General features: G+C 41.2%; 1 protein-coding gene across 3 annotated transcripts in view; it reads right to left on the bottom strand.

Moving 5' to 3' along the window:
• LCORL (ligand dependent nuclear receptor corepressor like) overlaps positions 1-19620 on the bottom strand; it is a 527585-nt gene that overhangs the window by 345864 nt on the left and 162101 nt on the right. Inside the window, exon 7 of one of the 3 annotated variants that reach the window (XM_078678419.1) lies at positions 6442-6527. The exons of the other annotated variants lie outside the window; for them this stretch is intronic. Coding sequence (XP_078534545.1) covers positions 6491-6527 — 37 coding nt within the window. The 3' untranslated portion in view covers positions 6442-6490. Of the gene's footprint in view, positions 1-6441; positions 6528-19620 lie in introns of those variants that run through there. 3 annotated transcript variants of the gene reach the window in all.

Raw genomic sequence — 19620 nt, 5'->3', positions numbered from 1 at the left:
CTTGCACTTGAAGGTATTTTGTATGCTGGGTAGTTCTTTTTTAAGTTGTCATATCGACGTGCAGAATACTGATACTAGAATGGATAGAAAACAACACCATCTGCTCACTGAACATGATGAGAATTCTAATTAAACACGCAAAAATAGACCTTGATGAACTAACGACAAAGATTAAAGAGACTGAGGACAAATTACAAAGTGAAACTAATCAGGATGAACTGACTAAACTGAGACAAGAAATGGAGAAAAAGCTGGACTTATATGAAAAAGAGGTAGAGGAAAGAAAAGAACGAAAGTTCAAACGGGATGAACAGGATTATTTATGTGGCAGAATTCTGACATTTGCACGTCGATATGACAACTTAAAAAAGAACTACCCAGCATACAAAATACCTTCAAGTGCAAGTGAATCTGACGTAAGTGAAGATGGAACCACACGTCAGACACCCCAGACAAAAAACTTGTCTGTTTTAGAAGAAGTAACGCTAGTGAATCTGGAAAAGAATATTTCACGTGGCGGAGGAAGGGGAAGAAGACCATTCCAAAGAAGAGGCCGGGGAAGAGCAGTACCAACACAACAACCACCCGCACCCGCGCCAGAAAAACCCGTAGATCCAAACGCAAGAAGGCAATATCCCCTACGCAATCGGAAGTAGTGAACTTAATTGTCAATCTATCAAATCACCAACTATCCGATAAGGAAACAAAAGTGCTAAACAAAGGCTTGTCATTCTGCCCTGAATCTCACTTCGATTACACTCAAACTAAAATTGACCTCTACAAATTTGTCCGAAAATTAAAATTAGCAAAAATACATGTGAACAAATCTCCTATTCTAAATGGTGAAAATCCAGATGAGAGCAATCAGGAAACAGAAACAATAACCACAATTGAACAACTACCTGACATCAGAGAAACCTTTGCAAGGATGTTCAATCAAGAGAATCAAGAAATTTCAGACACCCAATTGTTAGAGCAAATGGAAATAAGAACAAATGAGAGACCCGAAACGGGGTTAAGAAGGAAGTCCCGATTTTATCCTGTTCTGTCACCAGGAAACAAAATTGATCTATTTTCGGATGCTGTCAATGAGGAGCTGGATAAATTACAAAAGACAAGAAACAACAGCAAGGAAAACCTAACAACTGAGGAAAGGAAAGCACTAAAATCACTCATGGACAATGACTCAATTACTATTAAACCCGCTGATAAAGGGGGCAACCTAGTAATAATGAATACCAGCGATTATAAGAAAGAAGCCATGAGACAACTAAATCAACAAGAAAACTACTCAAAACTCTCCAATAATCCAAGCGCCAAGATGCTAAAGGAACTAAAAGAACATCTGGATGCATGGCATCAAAAGGGATTATTAAATGATGATGAGAAAAAATTTCTAAACATAGACTTTCCAACAATGCCTTGTATATATTTTCTGCCGAAAATACATAAAACATTAATAGACCCTCCCGGCAGACCAATCGTGTCCTCCTGCAGCTCCATCTACGAAAACCTATCAAGGTATGTGGACAAATTTCTGGCACCAATCGCTCAAAGCATGCCTTCCTACATCAAGGACACTGGACAATTTCTAAGAATAATTCAGGATATAAGTTGGAATGAAGAATATCTATTAGTAACAATAGATGTTGTTTCTCTCTATACTTCAATTAGACATGATGTAGGTATGGAAGCATGCCAATATTTTTTGAAACAGAGAAGCATCTCAACCTTAGAGCACACCAATATGCTCTTGAAAATGATCAAGATCTGCTTATCAAATAATGTTTTCATATTCAACCAAGAGCTTTACAAACAAGAGTGTGGGACTGCCATGGGCATTTCATTTTCTCCCAACTATGCCAATATCACCATGGGCTGGTGGGAGAAAACCGCTGCTTGGAACACAGTCAATCAATCAGATCTGGATCGGATCATATTGTGGGTCCGGTACATAGATGATTTATTTATAATTTGGCATGGATCGGACTCTGATTTTCGCATTTACTTTTCCAAACTGAATCAAAATACAGTGGGCCTACAATTCACGTGCACAACAAGCACAAAGAAAATTGCGTTTTTGGACACTGAAATTTATATTTCAGATGGCAAATTAGAGTCCACCTTGTTCCGTAAGAAGACAGCAACCAACAGTGTGCTACATGGCACAAGCTTTCACCCACAAGCACTGATAAAGAGCATCCCGTATGGGGAATATATCAGACTGAAAAGAAATTGCTCTATGCTGGACGATGCTGAAACAAAAATCAATGAAAGCATGATGAGATTCAAGTCACGAGGATATCACGATCGAGTCCTACAAAACTGTAAAAAGAAGGTTGACCAAAAAACAAGAACGGAACTACTTGTGGAAAAACCGAAGAAAGCAGTGGAAAATGACCCGCCGAGATTTGTAACCACATACAATAAGGAAAGTGGAATGATCGCCAACAAAATGAAGAAATATTGGCATCTTGTGTCTGGGGATCCAGATATAGGAGAGCTAGTAGGCAAACAACCACAAATAACCTACAAAAAAAACAGATCTCTTCAGGATTGTCTGGTGAAAAGCCACTTCCAAGCCAAGTTACAAACTGACTGGCTAACACATCAACGGAAAGGATTCAAGCCTTGCTCCAGTTGTAAGGCCTGTAAGATCGGCATGAGTAAGAAATCAGTTGAAGAACCCAATGGCAAGATGATGCAGATTGACCAACACATCACATGCACATCCAAAAATGTGGTGTATGTGATCGAGTGTAAATGTGGTAGCAAGTACATAGGCAGCACGACCTGCATGTTGAAGAAACGAATGTTGGAACATATTAGAGCAGTGAAAAACAAAAACATGCTCTACGCTACAGCAAAACACATCAATGCTTGCCAGAACGGTGATTGGAAAACCATGAGATTTTATGGACTCAAAATGCTCACGAAAACGGAAAGAGGCGGTGACACAGTTAGAAAACTGAGACAGATGGAGTCGCGGCTAATCATCCGTTTTCGTACCAAAATGCCAAGAGGAATGAACTTTGGGGAAGACCTCCACATACATTTGGAGTGACTGTTAAGAGACACCAGCTGAGTATATCTGAACTCTACAGGGTACTATACCCAATCACCATCAAAAACTGACTGGGAACTAATCCCTCATGAACTGTTTAAAATGCCCATATGAATTGAATATGCACCTAAGAAAGTTTAAATGTGAATAACACCAGTCTTTCTTTTTGTTAATTAACCTTTTTGAAAATATGTGAAACTACGTATCCCATAATGCCTCATAATGGCTAAAATGGGCTAGTATAAATGTGAAAAGAGTTGAAGGACTTACTGACCGTGAACAAAGCCTGTTGAGGCTGAAACGCGTTGGTGGGGTGAAAGCTTCAATAAAGTAGCTTTAAAAAATCCTGGATGTGCTGCTCCATTTGTCCAAAAATATATATATATATATATATATAACATCTCTATGGCAAAATGAAACCCCTCATTTTGTTCCTTTGCAAATTAAATGTTTTAAGTGTTAACACTTTATTCCAATCAAGATGACTTCAGGTGTGCCATACTTTTGTCATAAGTAAGACTGTTAGCGCTCTAGTTGTTCTTTAGAACACTCTGGGACATTCTGTCACTGGGCTATAGTTGGGCTACATCTGGCTGATATTTGGGCTACATTTGGGCTCTTTTGTCTCTGGTGGCCATCTTTGGGCTACATTGGGCTACATTGGGCTCCAACATATATATAGCCCAATGTAGCCCAATATATATTTTTCAAAGTTAATTTTCGTAAAAACCACTGGAGCATATATCTTGAGACATAGCAAAGGCACATCGGGCTACCAGTCCCTACAATTTTGCCAAGTTTTGTGGAAATCCATTCAGCCGTTCGAGCTAAAAGTGAGTCCAACCGCCCTATGGAAAACTCAATGTTAAAAACACATTTTGGGACCCCCCCTGTTTTCTCGGCCCCCGCTTGACGAAACCCCCCCAAATTTTCAGGGGCTGCTCAGAAACAAAATGTGCCATTTTCCTGAAAATTGCAGCCAATTCCATCGACAAACGCCAAAGTTATTAGACATAGAATTTTCAGAAATCCCATAGAGAAAAAATCCTAACTATATATACCTACTGGCTATCGCCAGTAGGTAATATATATAACATTTCTATGGCAAAATGAAACCCCTCATTTTGTTCCTTTGCAAATTAAATGTTTTAAGTGTTAACACTTTATTCCAATCAAGATGACTTCAGGTGTGCCATACTTTTGTCATAAGTAAGACTGTTAGCGCTCTAGTTCTTTAGAACACTCTGGGACATTCTGTCACTGGGCTATAGTTGGGCTACATCTGGCTGATATTTGGGCTACATTTGGGCTCTTTTGTCTCTGGTGGCCATCTTTGGGCTACATTGGGCTACATTGGGCTACTTAGGGCTACATTGGGCTCCAACATATATATATAGCCCAATGTAGCCCAATATATATTTTTCAAAGTTAATTTTCGTAAAAACCACTGGAGCATATATCTTGAGACATAGCAAAGGCACATCGGGCTACCAGTCCCTACAATTTTGCCAAGTTTTGTGGAAATCCATTCAGCCGTTCGAGCTAAAAGTGAGTCCAACCGCCCTATGGAAAACTCAATGTTAAAAACACGTTTTGGGACCCCCCTTTTTTCTCGGCCCCCGCTTGACGAAACCCCCTCAAATTTTCGGGGGCTGCTCAGAAACAAAATGTGCCATTTTCCTGAAAATTTCAGCCAATTCCGTCGACAAACGCCAAAGTTATTAGACATAGAATTTTCAGAAATCCCATAGAGAAAAAATCCTAACTATATATACCTACTGGCTATCGCCAGTAGGTAATATATATATATATAAATAAAAACGTGTTAAATGTATGTCTGTCTGTCCTTTATGCATTACTACACCATTCATCCGATCGCCATGAAACTTTGTTATTGAGTACACTCCCGCGAAGGTTTCTGGCATAATGTTTTTTTAAATATCAGCCCCTCAGGGCCCTCATAATCTTTCAAATACTAATGTACGCACAAGACGGAAAAACAAAAAATCGTGTATCCACGAGCACTTGAATAAATAAATAAATAGAATTAAAACAGCATTCATCCGATCGCCAGGAAACTTTGGGAAGTTGTTGAGTACACTCCCGCGAAGGTTTCTGGCATAAATTTCTTTTAAATATCGGCCCCTCAGGGCCCTCATAATCTTTTAAATACTGATGTACGCACCAGACGGAAAAAGAAAAAATCGTGTATCCACAAGCACTCGAATAAATAAATAGAATTAAAATGACACTTTGAAATGTTTTCCATATTAAAATTAATAAGGTTCAATAAAAATGAAACAATGTAAATTGAATGGTATAACGAGTTTCCTTGAATTTCCTTTCTTCTGAGATCGCAGCAACGCGCAAGCTAGTTTAATATAAAAACCAAAACAAAATTATTTAAAACAAAAATACTTAAATATCTTTTAACCTCCAACTTTATTGCTACTTTTTCCTGAATGTGGTCATGCCTGTTGAAGGTTGTAATTTCTTTGCATTAGAGGAAAATGTCAAACGTTACAGAATACGTAGCACAATACAATTTCTCTTGCAACTAGTGTATAGGAAAATGAACACATCTAAAGTTACACCAACAAATGGTAGGCAAAAATTGGAATTTATTTACAAAGGTTAAAAAAACAAAACAAATATACATCTAAAGATTTGTGATGGTAGGATATGAAAGCAGATAAGTGAGGGTTTGTGAGAAAATAGTCTGGTGGCTGATGTCACCAGTGTACTGCATATGTACACTGGAGGGTGAGGTTGTGGATTGGGATGAAGTGGGTTTGTGTGTGGTGCAGGTGGGTTTTTGGGTCTAATATGCGAGATGGTGAGCCATACAAGTTGATGAGTTCTGGATGACTGCGGCACATGCACTAATTGACGCAGGTACCTTTAGAATAGGGCCTGTCTCATCAGCGTGGCCAAGGTATGTCGCCTTGCATCTTCCTACCTCGACAAAGATGTTCCTGCTGTAACTTTCCCATGTTTTGGGTGGATGTTTTCATCTCATCCAAGACGCAAATCTTGACAACGCCCTTGGCAACACCTGTGGAGCTGCAGATGTGGTGGCTTGGAGAAGAATGGAGTTTCCTCCCAGTACTGCAGGCCACCCTCTGCTTGTGGTTGGTAAATCATCATTGTCAGGCTCTTGGTCCACATGAGCTAAAAGTAAAAGAGGATTTATATTTTGCATTTCTGCATCCACTGCTACTACCCTCAACACTGGTGGATGCAATCACTTACACCATAACGAACACACACATATTATATATTATATCTGTATTCAGAAAGGCAAATTAATCAGCCTACAGATACATGTAAGAGAAGTCAATGGGTAACAATTAGATAGTATTGTAGTCTTACCCGATAGAGGGATGAACTGCTGTTACCAAGATATGTCTTACTACGTACCGTCCATCAAGCATTAACGCCAAATCCCACTAGATAAATGAAGCTGTGTAGATAAAATAAATAAAATTCCTTTACATATTTCATACATTGCATAATAAAAAAATGTGTCGTAGATATGGCATAAATAGGATTATACAGATCTGCAAGATAAAAGACAGTGGACAAACTGACAGGACACGAGAATTACCAAGGAACTATGAAATATATATTAAAAATAATAAACATAAGTGACAGAAACAGATGACAAAAAGGTTAATATTGAAAGCATACATATTTATTAATGCAACTGAAAAACAGTATGTTGTATCGGGGGAAAATACAAAAAGTATTAAAAGTAAAATCTTATACCTCCAAAAATATATATATATATATATATATATAAATAAAACTCGATCCAGGTCAATGACCTAATTATGTAAACTAATAAAAATGTAAAAACAAGACAAAGAACGATGGTTATACATATTACAAATAATACTGCTAACAACTTACCTTTCTTGGTCATCCATTTGTTATACTGGACTAATCCACACCTAGACACATTGGTTGACTGATTCTTATTTTCAAGAGTGCGCTGCTACCTCACATTAGTGTCCTGGCACTGAGCTGAGAATATTTTTTTTAGGTGAACCAGATCAGACAGAGAAAATAAATTGGCTTTAAGATGTTTCCTGAAAATCAAATAGGAAGTGAGAAAGGGAGCTTATTCCACAGCCCAAATGTAAGACATTGAAAATAGAACCCTCCGAGGGTGCTCCAAAACACAGGAACGCTTTTAATAAAATTGAGCAACCAAAATAATGGTAGGTACTGTTAAAGATTGGACGGTAGTTAACCAAACCCTGTGAATTGGCATAAATTTGGTTTAACGAGACAACCCAGACCTTCCATGTGTATGGCATAGCTCTCAAACTCAAAGAGCTATTGCTGAATCTGGTTAAGACTGGTACCATACCGGTTGCAAGAAACCTAGAGAATTTCTCTGGACATACCGCAGTAGGAGGAACCAGACAATGGATAAAACTTTTCCTTTGACAAAATTAACCCCAAGTAGTGGAAATTCTAGAGGGGGGGGGGGGGTCTGAAAAACAGAGCATTGAGTCTCAAAAGACTCCAAAACTATTTTGAACAAGAGATTGCCTTAATGCATCTGCTTTGTCAGAAAAGAAATTAGAATGTCCTCATAATTTTGATGGAATGCCAGCATTGACAGCAATGAAGGCTGCTAAAGCTCTTCCAAGTGCAAAAGATTTCTAAGGGCTTATTGCTGGTCTGCTGTACCTTAAGTGGATGATAAGACAGTGGTCGTACTAACCAGTTTCTTACAGTTTGACGGACAGGCATTTGGAATATTTAGCCTTGTGGGCAAAGATACGATTCGATAAGTCTATTTCAATTTACATAATCATAAAAGACATTTACATTTAAAATATTAAACATTCTATTCCCGTAGTAGTAGAAAACTGACATAACAGAATTATAAATCCACAAGTTATCCCATCCCTATATACAAATGTTATACATAAATAAAGCTAAAATATAATAAAAGTGTCAGTAAAATCCCAAGCCAAAATACAGTGGATACCACAGGCTGATAGTGACTAAGTTAAAAAATGTAAAAGACCAGCAAATAACAATAAAAGACAGTTTAACTCTGGCTCAACTTTTGAGCACGAATTGCTCACATCCAGTGTAGAAATTTGGCAACCGCAATTACAATTGATTCCGTGCTGTCCGTTTTTAGAATCATAAGTGCTTCATTATCAGTATTAATGCCTTTAAACATGCAAATGGGTTTCAACCATATGTGCCTCGGTTTTTTTATACACTGGACAGATGAATAGAATATGCGCTATAGATTCATCTGAGTCGGGCAAAATTGACATTTCGTACTAATCTTAGAGCACCGTTTACCTGTAAATGAGTTAACTGGGAGAGTACCCACCCTAAATTGGTGATACAGTTTCCTATCACTAAAAACCGTAATAAAATCCCAGTACCCTACATAAACGGTGGCATATTTGCTCTCCAAAAAAATCTCTCGTTAAGGAAGGTCTGCTCTAGCAGATTCTAACAATGCATACTAAATTAGCCTATTCTTAAATAAGTTTAGAATTCTTGGGTGGAAAAACTCCGTGTTTACAAGCAAAATGTCTACCTATCTGTGTAAAAGTGGGGGAAGAATGGGACACTTAGGAAATAAAATTAAAATTGAAGGGGGTATTCTTACATAGCTTTACATTGGGATTTCTTGGAACAGGTAGGCAAGCGATATAACTGATCAAGGAGCATTGTAAAGAGAATACGCTCTTCAAGGAGTGCGAGATGGGATCCAGGCCTTTTGCTACCTACATTCTTGTAAACTTACCTTGCACTCCCATTCTCTTGTCCCGCTATTTTTCAACACCCTTCCTGTTGTGTTCCTCCACCCCCAATGCATTGACAGAGTCTGCCAAATCCTGCTACATCACCTTCTTGTGTCCAATGAGGCTCTATGGTGACAGAATGTATCTCACTGGAATGTTCTACCGTAAAGGCGGTTTGTTCAGTGAAGTTCCTATTGAGTATGGTAGTCTATCAGGCTGAATCTGGTTTCAGGTGTCCGCAGGTTAAAGCAGTCTCAGAGGAAGAAGCAGAGTCCAGGGTGTAGGCTGAATTTAAGTCTTTGCGGTGTTAATGATAGTCAGTTGTGCAGGATTGTGGGCAAGTTAAAGCTATATACCTATACTTTTCAACTGGAGTTTTCCATAAACGTTGGAGGTATTCCCCTACAGGTGTAAATTAGAAATCTGGTTGTAAAGTTATTTGTAATAACTATAGTCATAATTTCAGTGGTAAGAGTTTCCATCCCGTAGTGTAAATGGTAGAGACTCAAATCCTACGACTGGGTGGAGATTTTCGCCCTGAACTGGTAAACCGCATCCAGGCAGAATTCTCAGTCGAGGCGGAAAACAATGTGCGCAGAGATCTCCTCACGTAAACTTTTCTTGTTGAATAAGACCCAGTGTGTTGGCAAATAATGCAGATAAAGAAGCCTGCCAATTGCATCATTTGTAAAATCTCCAACTGTTCAGAATGCTGTACCAAAGAAATGACATTCAGGCTGAGCAATGTGCACTCAAACTTTCTATTGCAGCGATTTGGATGGTCTTTTGTACCGTGCCCCCCCTTTGTCACCTATTAGCCAGGAGGGAGATGAAGCCCAATAAAGATAGGTCTACAATTCACTCCTATGTGGCCATAGAAGTCACTAAAGCAAATCACTTACCAAGGGGGCATTCTTGATTTTGCTAAAACCAAATGATGATCGTTTCTGGTTTTGTATAATGACTTTTTTTAAGCTATTGTGACAAACTTTCAATTCTATTAAGACCTCTGAGGCGAGCATTATGCTACACTTTTGCCACTTATTTTTATAGCAGCCATTAACAAACCACATTTCCCAGAAACCACAGGGAATTTGGGAAAAACTAAGGATAACAGTCCAGTGAGTCCCATCTACCAGTCAGGAGCCAGGATCCTCCATACAGTCCCTTGTCTGTCCTGGGAATCCTCTTTCATCGCACAAGTCACGTCATTAGTATTTTCCTCCACATTGTTTTCCAGTATCCATGCCTGGGACAAAAGAAACTGAATCAATACTGGAATTGGACACAAAGTAGTGAGCAACTGCCAACGAGGCCAGAGACCTCTACATGCAAAGAGAAGACATTCAACAATCAATGTCATGTTATAATGAACACATTGCATAAAACAAACCAAAACTTTTTACTAGTCCGTTGGGGGCCCGGATCTCACATCCTCGGGTGGTATAATCCTCGCCTCCGAGCCCTTATTAGAACGGACACTCTGTTATGATAACTAGGAAATGTTTCATTCTTTGTCAGGACGGACGCTCGGATTATGCTAGTTTAAAGTTTACTTACTACCAAATGAGCCATATCTATAATAGGCTTGAAGGTCGATTCAGAAGACCAATCAGCAGCATGCATAATGTTCTCTAGTCGTGCACCTAGACTAAAACCCTTGTAGGCCATCGCCCCTCTAGCGGAATGGGCCTCAAACTTCTTAAGGTCTATGCCCATCTCCTGCATGACCCATCGCACCCAGCGTGATGGTGAGTGCTAAAACCGCCTTGTGAGGTTTCAGAGACCAATAAGGAGCTGCCTCTAACCTGGAGGCCTAAATTCCACCGACCTCTCCTCGCAGACTTTCAAACACTGCACCACACAGCACTTGGGAGACTGCGGAAATGCCGGATATTCAATAACCAGAGTACGTCTACAAATGTTAAGATACCACATAGGAGAAAAATCCACGCTCTGTGATGTCCAGGGATCTAATAATAAGAAACACTTATGCACGATATATAACATAGAAGCATTGCTAGCTTTTCTGAAATTTGCGACAAGAACCTATTCGGTTGCCATGACAAGAAAAGGTTAATCACCCTATTAACATCCCAATGCTCCGTGTATCGCGGCTCTGGCAGAATGGATAACCCGATACCTCGAAGCTAGCGGCACACAAAAAGGTGTTCCCTAACTGGAAAACTATCCACTGGCACATGCCCCACTGAGATTGCTGACCAGAAGAGAAGATATTGATGGAACGATAAGCAGATACATTCCTTTACATCTACATCACTAAGAACACAATGAAATAAGGACAGCTACTGAGGCTGCCGTTTATTTTGAAAAATCCTAAAATAATATAAAGTGACAAGGGCTACTTTGATCAAGGATTCCTATTCCATAGGGACACAGATAGGAGTATTGCAAGGTTTACCCAATCTGAGTAGAGGGATTATTCATGCAATAAAACAGACAATTGATGAGCCCTGTAGTCCTTAAATATGACGAAACGTATTGGCTACCTGCAAAGAAAAGAATTAAAAGAATAAAGGAATATGTAACAGTTTCACATGGTGGAACGGATTTCTTACCTTTCATGTGTGCTGATCAAATCATTTTTGAAAAAGCATTGCCCAAGGAGACCACTGCACGTTGAGCCCAACTAGAGAGACTGAGTAAATGAGGGCACCTGAAGCTCTGGCATCTCCTGCCATATTTAGGTTCATAGTTATGGGGCAGAGGGCGTGCAAGAGTTTACACTGGCACACCCTCAGAATCTATCTATTCCTGCCCTCAGAATCTACCTATTCACTTATATGGATCCTTAATACATTTAGCTAAAAAGTTGGCCCACCCTGGGGTAAAATTACGAGGTTTGAGCTACCTTGCTGTCTAGAAAGGGACGAGGACATTCCGTTCTCTGACGGCTACAGGATTGGAAGGGGTCCATTTGGACGACTTAGGGTGGAGGATCTGTTCTGGGTCCAGCATAATCGATCCTTCCTCCACGATCTGGGGCTCAGTAGACAAGGGCTTAGGGGAAGGGCTCCAAGGCCCCGGAGGAGCAGAGCTCCTCATGCATGTCCCCTTGGGCATCATTCCCGGGCTGATTGATCTGGACAGAAGATGGGGGGAGACCATGGGCAGGGGCAGTGTTGTAAGGTGCAGTTGGGGGATGTTTCTGGCCCAGAAACACTTCACGTAAGTGTGCAAAGGTGTCATGATCTACCCGCAGACTTTTGTCTGGCGCAAGCTGAACTGGTATCTGCGTTGTAGCCGGGTGTTGGATGCGCGACAGCCAGGCTCTGAGCCCACTAGTCGCATACCTGCGCAATCTGTTGCCCCAGGGGGCCACTGCCGCTTCCACTGCTCTGTAAATGGACGCATCCACTGCGTCAAAATTAATCATCCCAGGGTAAACTAGGCTAGGGGATCCTCATCCCACTGCATATCCACTTTATCTGAAATGTTCCTAGCACTAGGGGGAATAATTTACAACACTCCCCGGCAGAAACAGTAGAGAGCAGAAGTTACAGCACAATAATCAGAGCTTAGGCAAGAACAAGGGTGTACAGCCTCCAAACAGAGTTAGGGCACTGCGGATTCAAGTGCTGGGGACCAGTAATTAAATATTGGGCAAAGCCACATTCTAATGAGTTTCCAAGCCCCGGGGAACACTACCCTCCCTGGACAATACAAACTCCTTAAAGGTACGCCACGTGGGAGCATGTCCTCATCAATGCAGTTAAACCAGCCGATACCATACAAACCCCCAAAGGAGCGTAGAAAAACAAACCTACCATGGATTTGCACAGGGTGTCAAAATGTAAATTCAGGCCTCACAGCCTGAATAGACCCTCACAAATCGAGTGCGTCACTCAGGGGCAGGCAGAGGCACCGGCAAGCAGCGCACGATTCTGGGTCCTGAAAGGAATTCCAAAATTGCGCATCACAAACCATAGAAAAATCGTGCTACAACACTGCCACCTAGTGGTCAAATGACCACACCATGCAACACAAGGATTTGAATGTTTAGAGCGAAAATCGGTCCCATGACGCACCACTCATACACCCAAACAGTGCCTAAATCAATAACACCATTGCAATAGCGTAAGAGTAAGGAAAACTAGTACTGAGCTTGGCTGCGATCACGGAAGAAAAGATTCCCAGGACAGAGACAAGGAACTATATGGACGATCCCGGTTTCTGACTGGTGGATGGGACTCACTGGACTGCGTAGTCTGTTCTTTGTTTTTGCCAATATCTGTGGTTTCTGGGAAATGTGGTTAATACTTAAACAAAAAAAAGGGTACTATAAAAATGAAGTGGAGAAAGTACAGCATAATCCGTGGCCTCCGGTCCAGACATAGAATCACATCTTCAGTGTTTTGGTGCTTTGTTACTTATTCAGATTACTTTCCAAGACACCAAAATAAGGTGGAAATAGAAAAGGTTCATTTGAGTGGATGTTATGCAAAGGAATGGGAGATTGATACTTCGATGTTGTGCCAAGGGCTGCAAAGAAAAGCAAAGAGGCACTACATCAACAGAGCTATAGCGATTGCCACTGAGATTATTAGTACATCAACTCTTCTACTACATTCATTTTCAATAAATCGTATTTAATTTTATTAAGTATGTGGGTTGATACAAAATAGTTTATAAAATAAAGAGCAGCAAGTGTTACTATTACATTTCAAATTACATTACTTTATTAAATGTCAGGGATCGTATTGTTATGAATAAAATAATCAAGTGCTCTAAATATTTAAAGGTTAAGGTTCGTATTATGGCAGGGTTTAGAAGAATATTTTCAGTTAACAAATGTAAAATGGTGTTAATAAAATTATTAATTTCTTATTGTAATAAAATGTAAAATAATTAGAGTTAGGATTGGCATTCGTGTTACATCAAGGTTAAGTGCAATTTGATTTAAGGCTAGTGTTACAATCCATGTTAAAATTAGTAAATGAAAATGTATTCAAATTAAAATCATACCTTAAGAAAACTAACAGGACAGTAGTTTAGACTAATGCCACTGCAGGGAATGTCATTGGGTTTAGAAGATTTAGCACCACAAATCTGAATGCAAGAATTTTCAACTGATGTCTGCTTCACTGCAAGTGGTGCACCAGTTATTTGACCATGCGGAGATTTCGCAAAATTAAAAAAGAAAAGAGGTAAGGGCTACAGTCTCAATTTTCTCTAGAGTGGGCGTTGACATAGTGCTACAGTATTACCCCAATCCCCAAAAAATGAAGAGGCAGTTAAGGAGGGGGAAACACTTGAACTGAGGCACTACTACGGTCGCGCTCTGCCTGTCGGTTGGAACAGCAGTACTCCCACATTCGGGGCCAGTATGTTCAGCAATATTTAAAAATAATTAAATATTATTTGTGAACATATCAGCAAAGTCAGACACCTGTCCATAATTTCACCATCCCTCTCTCAGGCTTTGAGGAGGAAACTACATTGCCATCAGACACACTTGACGATCAATGAGGTATTGTGGCAATACCTGCAAATTGTGTTTGTAAAATAATTTAATTGATCCAGCTAAAGTAGTTCAGGTCTTGTTTGGTGCAACAAGTTCTAAAGCCCAGAGGTTAATAAAATAAATTCCAAATTAAATCCAGAGTTCTTGCTTGACAAGTTATTGAGTTGCTAGTATGTGGTTTTGATCAAGAAGTAGTGGAGGAGGTAGGCAATACTCAATTTTCTTGCAAGTATTAGAGGGACAATCTAAGAAACTTGAGATGGGGCTTGACTGCATGCCTGGAGGCTGGTCTCTGTTGGAGCGCTCATACCACATCTCAGTTTCTGTGATTGGCTAAAGTGATTCACATGAAGGTAGAGTAGACGACGTGGACTCCTTAATAAGCAAGGGATGCACTGAACATCCAAGCACTTTGAAAGTGATCCACACAAGAAACAGAGAAAGGGAGACCAACGTCGACAACTGCAAGGCTGTGCAATTGTGTCCTCAGTCTACAGTCCATCACTGAAAATTGCTGACCCACCCCTTCACTGCTATTTGGACCACTGCGCATCAGATCTGTGAAAAAGATACACCTAACACCACAATTGAGAAGTTATTTCTGGCACCAGACCAAGATTTCCAATGAACCCGAGGGTGGTACATGGCTCACCTCACCAACCCGAGAAAATACAGCACAACTACACACCACTTGTTTGTGAACAGGAGATGGTCAGTTCATGGCCAGCCTACCCCAAAAAACCTACTGGGGCGTCCTTTCATGCAAGGCCCTCAGTATCTGTAAACTTATGGTAGCCAGCATCTCATTTGTGAATGGATGGAGAATAATTAATGAGAACCCTCATATGTTTTGCATGGGAATTATGAACTAATATGTCATTTTATGATTCTCTGGCACACAACTGCACTGATTCTGACAACTGCTGTGAAATACGTAATGACACCATCTGCTGGATGGTTTCAGCATTGCTACCCCAACAACTATTCTTTGCAGAGCCTTCACTGCTAAGTTGGCTCTGCCTAACACTTCATACCTATGCCACGGTCAATTCAAATTTGGCCACACTGGATCTTCAATATCCTTTTATTATTTTTAATCATTTTTATTTTATCTCCCGGAGAAAACCTGAACCACAAATCAATAACAATACTGTTCAAAGAATAGATCAGTGGAAAGAGTCCATACATTCAAAACAATACTGAAGAATTAAAAACAGAATAGCTCATTAATACCGGACATTTTATATTTTATAGCCCTGGATTTAGCATGGGTCCCCAATTTCGATAAAACTTCATCCCAGAGCGAATACCCCTGGTCTTCGCTATAGCCATTTCTCTTCCCAATATTTCTCTTAACATTCCCCACCATTCTAGAGCCCTAGGCGGTGTTCTGGAAATCCAAGTCTGAGCGATGCATAATCGCGCTGTCACTATAAGGACCGATATAAGAGATCTTAATCCAAAATCTAACTGTCTTATAGCGAAGCATACACTCTTTCTGTAAATAGTATATTTATCTTTATGCAGTCTCCTGTTATATACATAACATCTTTCTGAAAAGCTGTCAAATCAGGACAGGTAACAAACATATGTAGGCTATCTGCAGCAATCAATCCACACTTGGCGCACTTGCCCTTATCACTCAAGTTTGTCCCATTAGCAGATGCCCAGCTAGAAATTTGTTTTGGAGTATAGCATGGCATAGCATATATACAGTTTTAAACTGTTGCAGCTTTAAATTAGTTGAGTGTACCGAATCGCCTAAAGTCTCAAGCGCATCTTCAATATCCCCAGGGCTAATATCTTGAACCAATTGCTCACTCCGTTTAACTCCCAGCTTTGAACCTTCATTCTCCCAAAATTGAGAGAATAACCGATAGGTCTTACTAATTGCCAATTTTGCATCAGAGTGCAAATAGGCCAATATATGAGATCGGCTGGGTTGTCGTGCATCTCTTCTTCCCCATAAACAATCTCCTATTTGTAAGTATTTATAACACATATTCTTGGGAATGCCAGATAACATTTGTAAATCTTCAAACGTATGAAACCCGTTAGTATTAAACAGATGTCCAAGTGGACTAATGCCATATCCTGCCCATAATTTAGCATGAGTATCGTGGAATATTTCCGGTAACAGGGGGTTAATGCACAATGCGAAACTAAAATGCATCAGTGGCAAAGAACATTTAGTAGTAATATCACGCCAAATATATACTGTATCCGAGAGTCTTACACCATAATCTTGAAATAATTTGGATTATTAATCCTATATAAAAACATACTTGTATCATTACCAAGGGGAGAGAAGATCATGCAAACGTTGTGCATAGGAGGCCCAAAATAAGTTTTAAAATCCGGTAATTGGAATCCTCCATTTTTATAGGAGAGTTTTGGGTATCTTATAGCACGTCATGATTGTTTATAGCCCCAAATAAAACTACCAATAGCCCCTCAAGTTAAAAAAAAAAAAAAACAGGACTCGCAATGGTATTGCGATAGATTTAGAAATTTGGGTAAGAATCATTTTAATGACATTACAGCGTACCAATATGCAAATGGAAAGTTTATGCCAGTTCTTCATCTTAGAAATCATAAGTTTCAACAAAGGATCATAATTCAATTGTATGACTTGACCTAAATCTGAAGTGACCTGAACGCCTAGATAAGAAAACAAGTTACTTACCTGTAACTTTGGTTCCCCAGTATTGGTAACTTTCATAGATTCCCATGCTTTGTATCATTCCCCGTCGTCGGAATGGGAGCCCCGGTAAATAAAAAATACCATCGTAGTAAGCACAAAGAGACCACATTCTTGCAATAGCCAATCAGAGCAGCCTCGCCCCATAGAACCTTCCTGAGAGCCTCAGATTTCGTAGCCGTTGTGAACAGCAACATCATTGGACAATAAGGCTGAGCTTTCCCAGGGGAGGAGGGTGGGCGCATGGGAATCTATGAAAGTTACCAATACTGGGGAACCAAAGTTACAGGTAAGTAACTTGTTTTCTTGCCCCAGTATTGGAACTTTCATAGATTCCCATGCTTTGTATCAGAATAGCTAGCAGTAAAGAGAAAAGCATATTTTGTCATTTGTGTACCTGTAAATGTCATACATAATCCTGATAAGAAAACAGATACACATTGGCATCACAAAGCAGAACAACAACAAGTAATACAAAATATGCAATACATTAAGGCGGGATAGAAAGGAAAGCACAGACTTATTAATAAAGGTTCCTCAAGACCGCTTGGCCCACTGCCGCATCCTCTTTCACAGAAGAATCCAAGCAGTAGTGGCTAGTGAAGGTGTGGACACTGCTCCATGTCGCCGCTCTACATATGTCCTTGATCGGGACACCTGAGAATAGAGCCACCGATGAAGCCATTGACCTCGTAGAATGAGCAAGAGAAAGGATGTAAGGCAAGAGTTGGTGCGGTGCAGAAGTATATGGATGTAGACCTTGTCTCCGACACCAAAGGCAGAATCTCTTCCACTTCGTCCGATAGGTTTTATTCGTACTAGGCGCTCGGGCCTGGGCTAAAATGTCTTTACATTCTCCTGAAAGATTCAAACCCTGGAACTCTCGAGCCACGCTGTCAATTGTAGTGACCTCAGGTCTGGATGCAGAACCTGCCCGTGAGCCATTGTTAATTGCCATGGAACAGGCCGCAGGAGAATCAGTTGATCTTGGGAGAGAAGAAGCTCTGTGTACCAAAACTGCCTGGGCCATGCTGGTGCAATCCGAATTATTCTGCACGGCTCCGCCTTGAGCTTGCGGATCAGTCTCGGGATCAGCGTAATAGGTGGAAAGGTGTAAACAAATGCGCCGCACCAGGCAATCAAAAGCGCATTCCCAAGGATCCCCGATGGTGATCCCTGCTTGCGTAGGACTGGCATTTGGCGTTCTGAGGAGTCGCAAACAGATCGATGGATGGGGCCCCCCCAACGTGAAAACAGTTCGTCCAGAAAGTCATGTAAAAAGCAGTCCGACTGCTCAACTGTGACAACCAATTCAAATCTATTAGCAGCTCTCTGCATAATATTGTGAAAACCCCCAATATCTTCAGGCGGAGAGTCTGAAGGACGGGGAGGAGGCGGAGAAGGTGTAGGGATGACATAATCCTCCCAAGGGTCCACTGGAGTGTTATCCGGTAATTCTCCCTCCTCTCTACTTTCGTCACCATCAGAGGACGAACTGTCCACAACCTGAGGAATTGGTGAAGTACGTGGTTGTGGAGACAAAGGAGCTCTTGGCGACGGAGGTCGTGGCACAGGAGCCGGAGCAGATGACCCAGCGGGCGCACCCTCATTGGGTGGAAATCTCTGGCGATAATCTGCCAACATAGCTTGCAAATCCCGTATTAAGGAAGTTGGCAAATGTGTTGTGTCTTCAGACTGAGGAAGTCTAGAATGAGGTGACTGATATGGAGTGGAATAGACGTCATGCGTATATTGCTCCTGAACCTCCTCTTCATCATCCTCTTGAAGTTTAATATGCAATTGAGAAGGGTGACAGGCAATCCCAAAGGGGTCATCATCCTCTTTCCCTTCATCTGACTCTCCTTGCATGTATGTCTCCAAAATGTGCGATGGCAAAAGCGGAGAAATATGTGAATAATCCTGCCTTTTGTAAGTTTTCATTTGAAAATGAGTGAATTGTATCTTTGCTGGCGGGGAACCGTGCAGCCGATGAGCAGAAGTCCCAGTAAACGGATTCTCCGTCGACGGCGCTGCCAATGCTAAAGATTTTGCCGTCGACGAGGTCGTCAAAGGTATTGTGATTGACGAGTCCTTCGATGTTGAGATTGTCGATAACGCAGTCGTCGACGAGGCCGTCCTCGGCGGGCCCTTCGTCGACGGGACCGTCGCCGGCGTCTTCGTCGACGAGTCCTTCGTCGACGGGACAGTCGATGGTGTCTTCGTCGACGAGTCCCTCGTCGACGGGACCGTCGATGGTGTCTTCGTCGACGAGTCCCTCGTCGACGAGTCCCTCGTCGACGGGACCGTCGATGGTGTCTTCGTCGACGAGTCTCTCGTCGACGGGACCGTCGATGGTGTCTTCGTCGACGAGCCCTTCGTCGTCGGGGTAGTCGATGGTGCTTTCGTCGACGACGCCTTCGTCGACGTGTCCGATGTTGGCGTCTTCGTCGACGAAATCTTCGTCGACGAGGTCGTCGATGATGTCTTTGACGACGAATCTTTTGGAGACAATGTCTTCGTCGACGGCCTTGCGGTCGTCGACGGAGCAGACGATTTAGTCGATGGAGCCTTCGTAGAGAAGGAT

Source organism: Lissotriton helveticus, chromosome 2_2 (genome assembly GCF_964261635.1).
Source record: "Lissotriton helveticus chromosome 2_2, aLisHel1.1, whole genome shotgun sequence".
Taxonomy (NCBI): Eukaryota; Metazoa; Chordata; class Amphibia; order Caudata; family Salamandridae; genus Lissotriton; species Lissotriton helveticus.
Note: the sequence above shows the minus strand (reverse complement) of the source record. Positions and strands in the feature narration are given on the sequence as shown.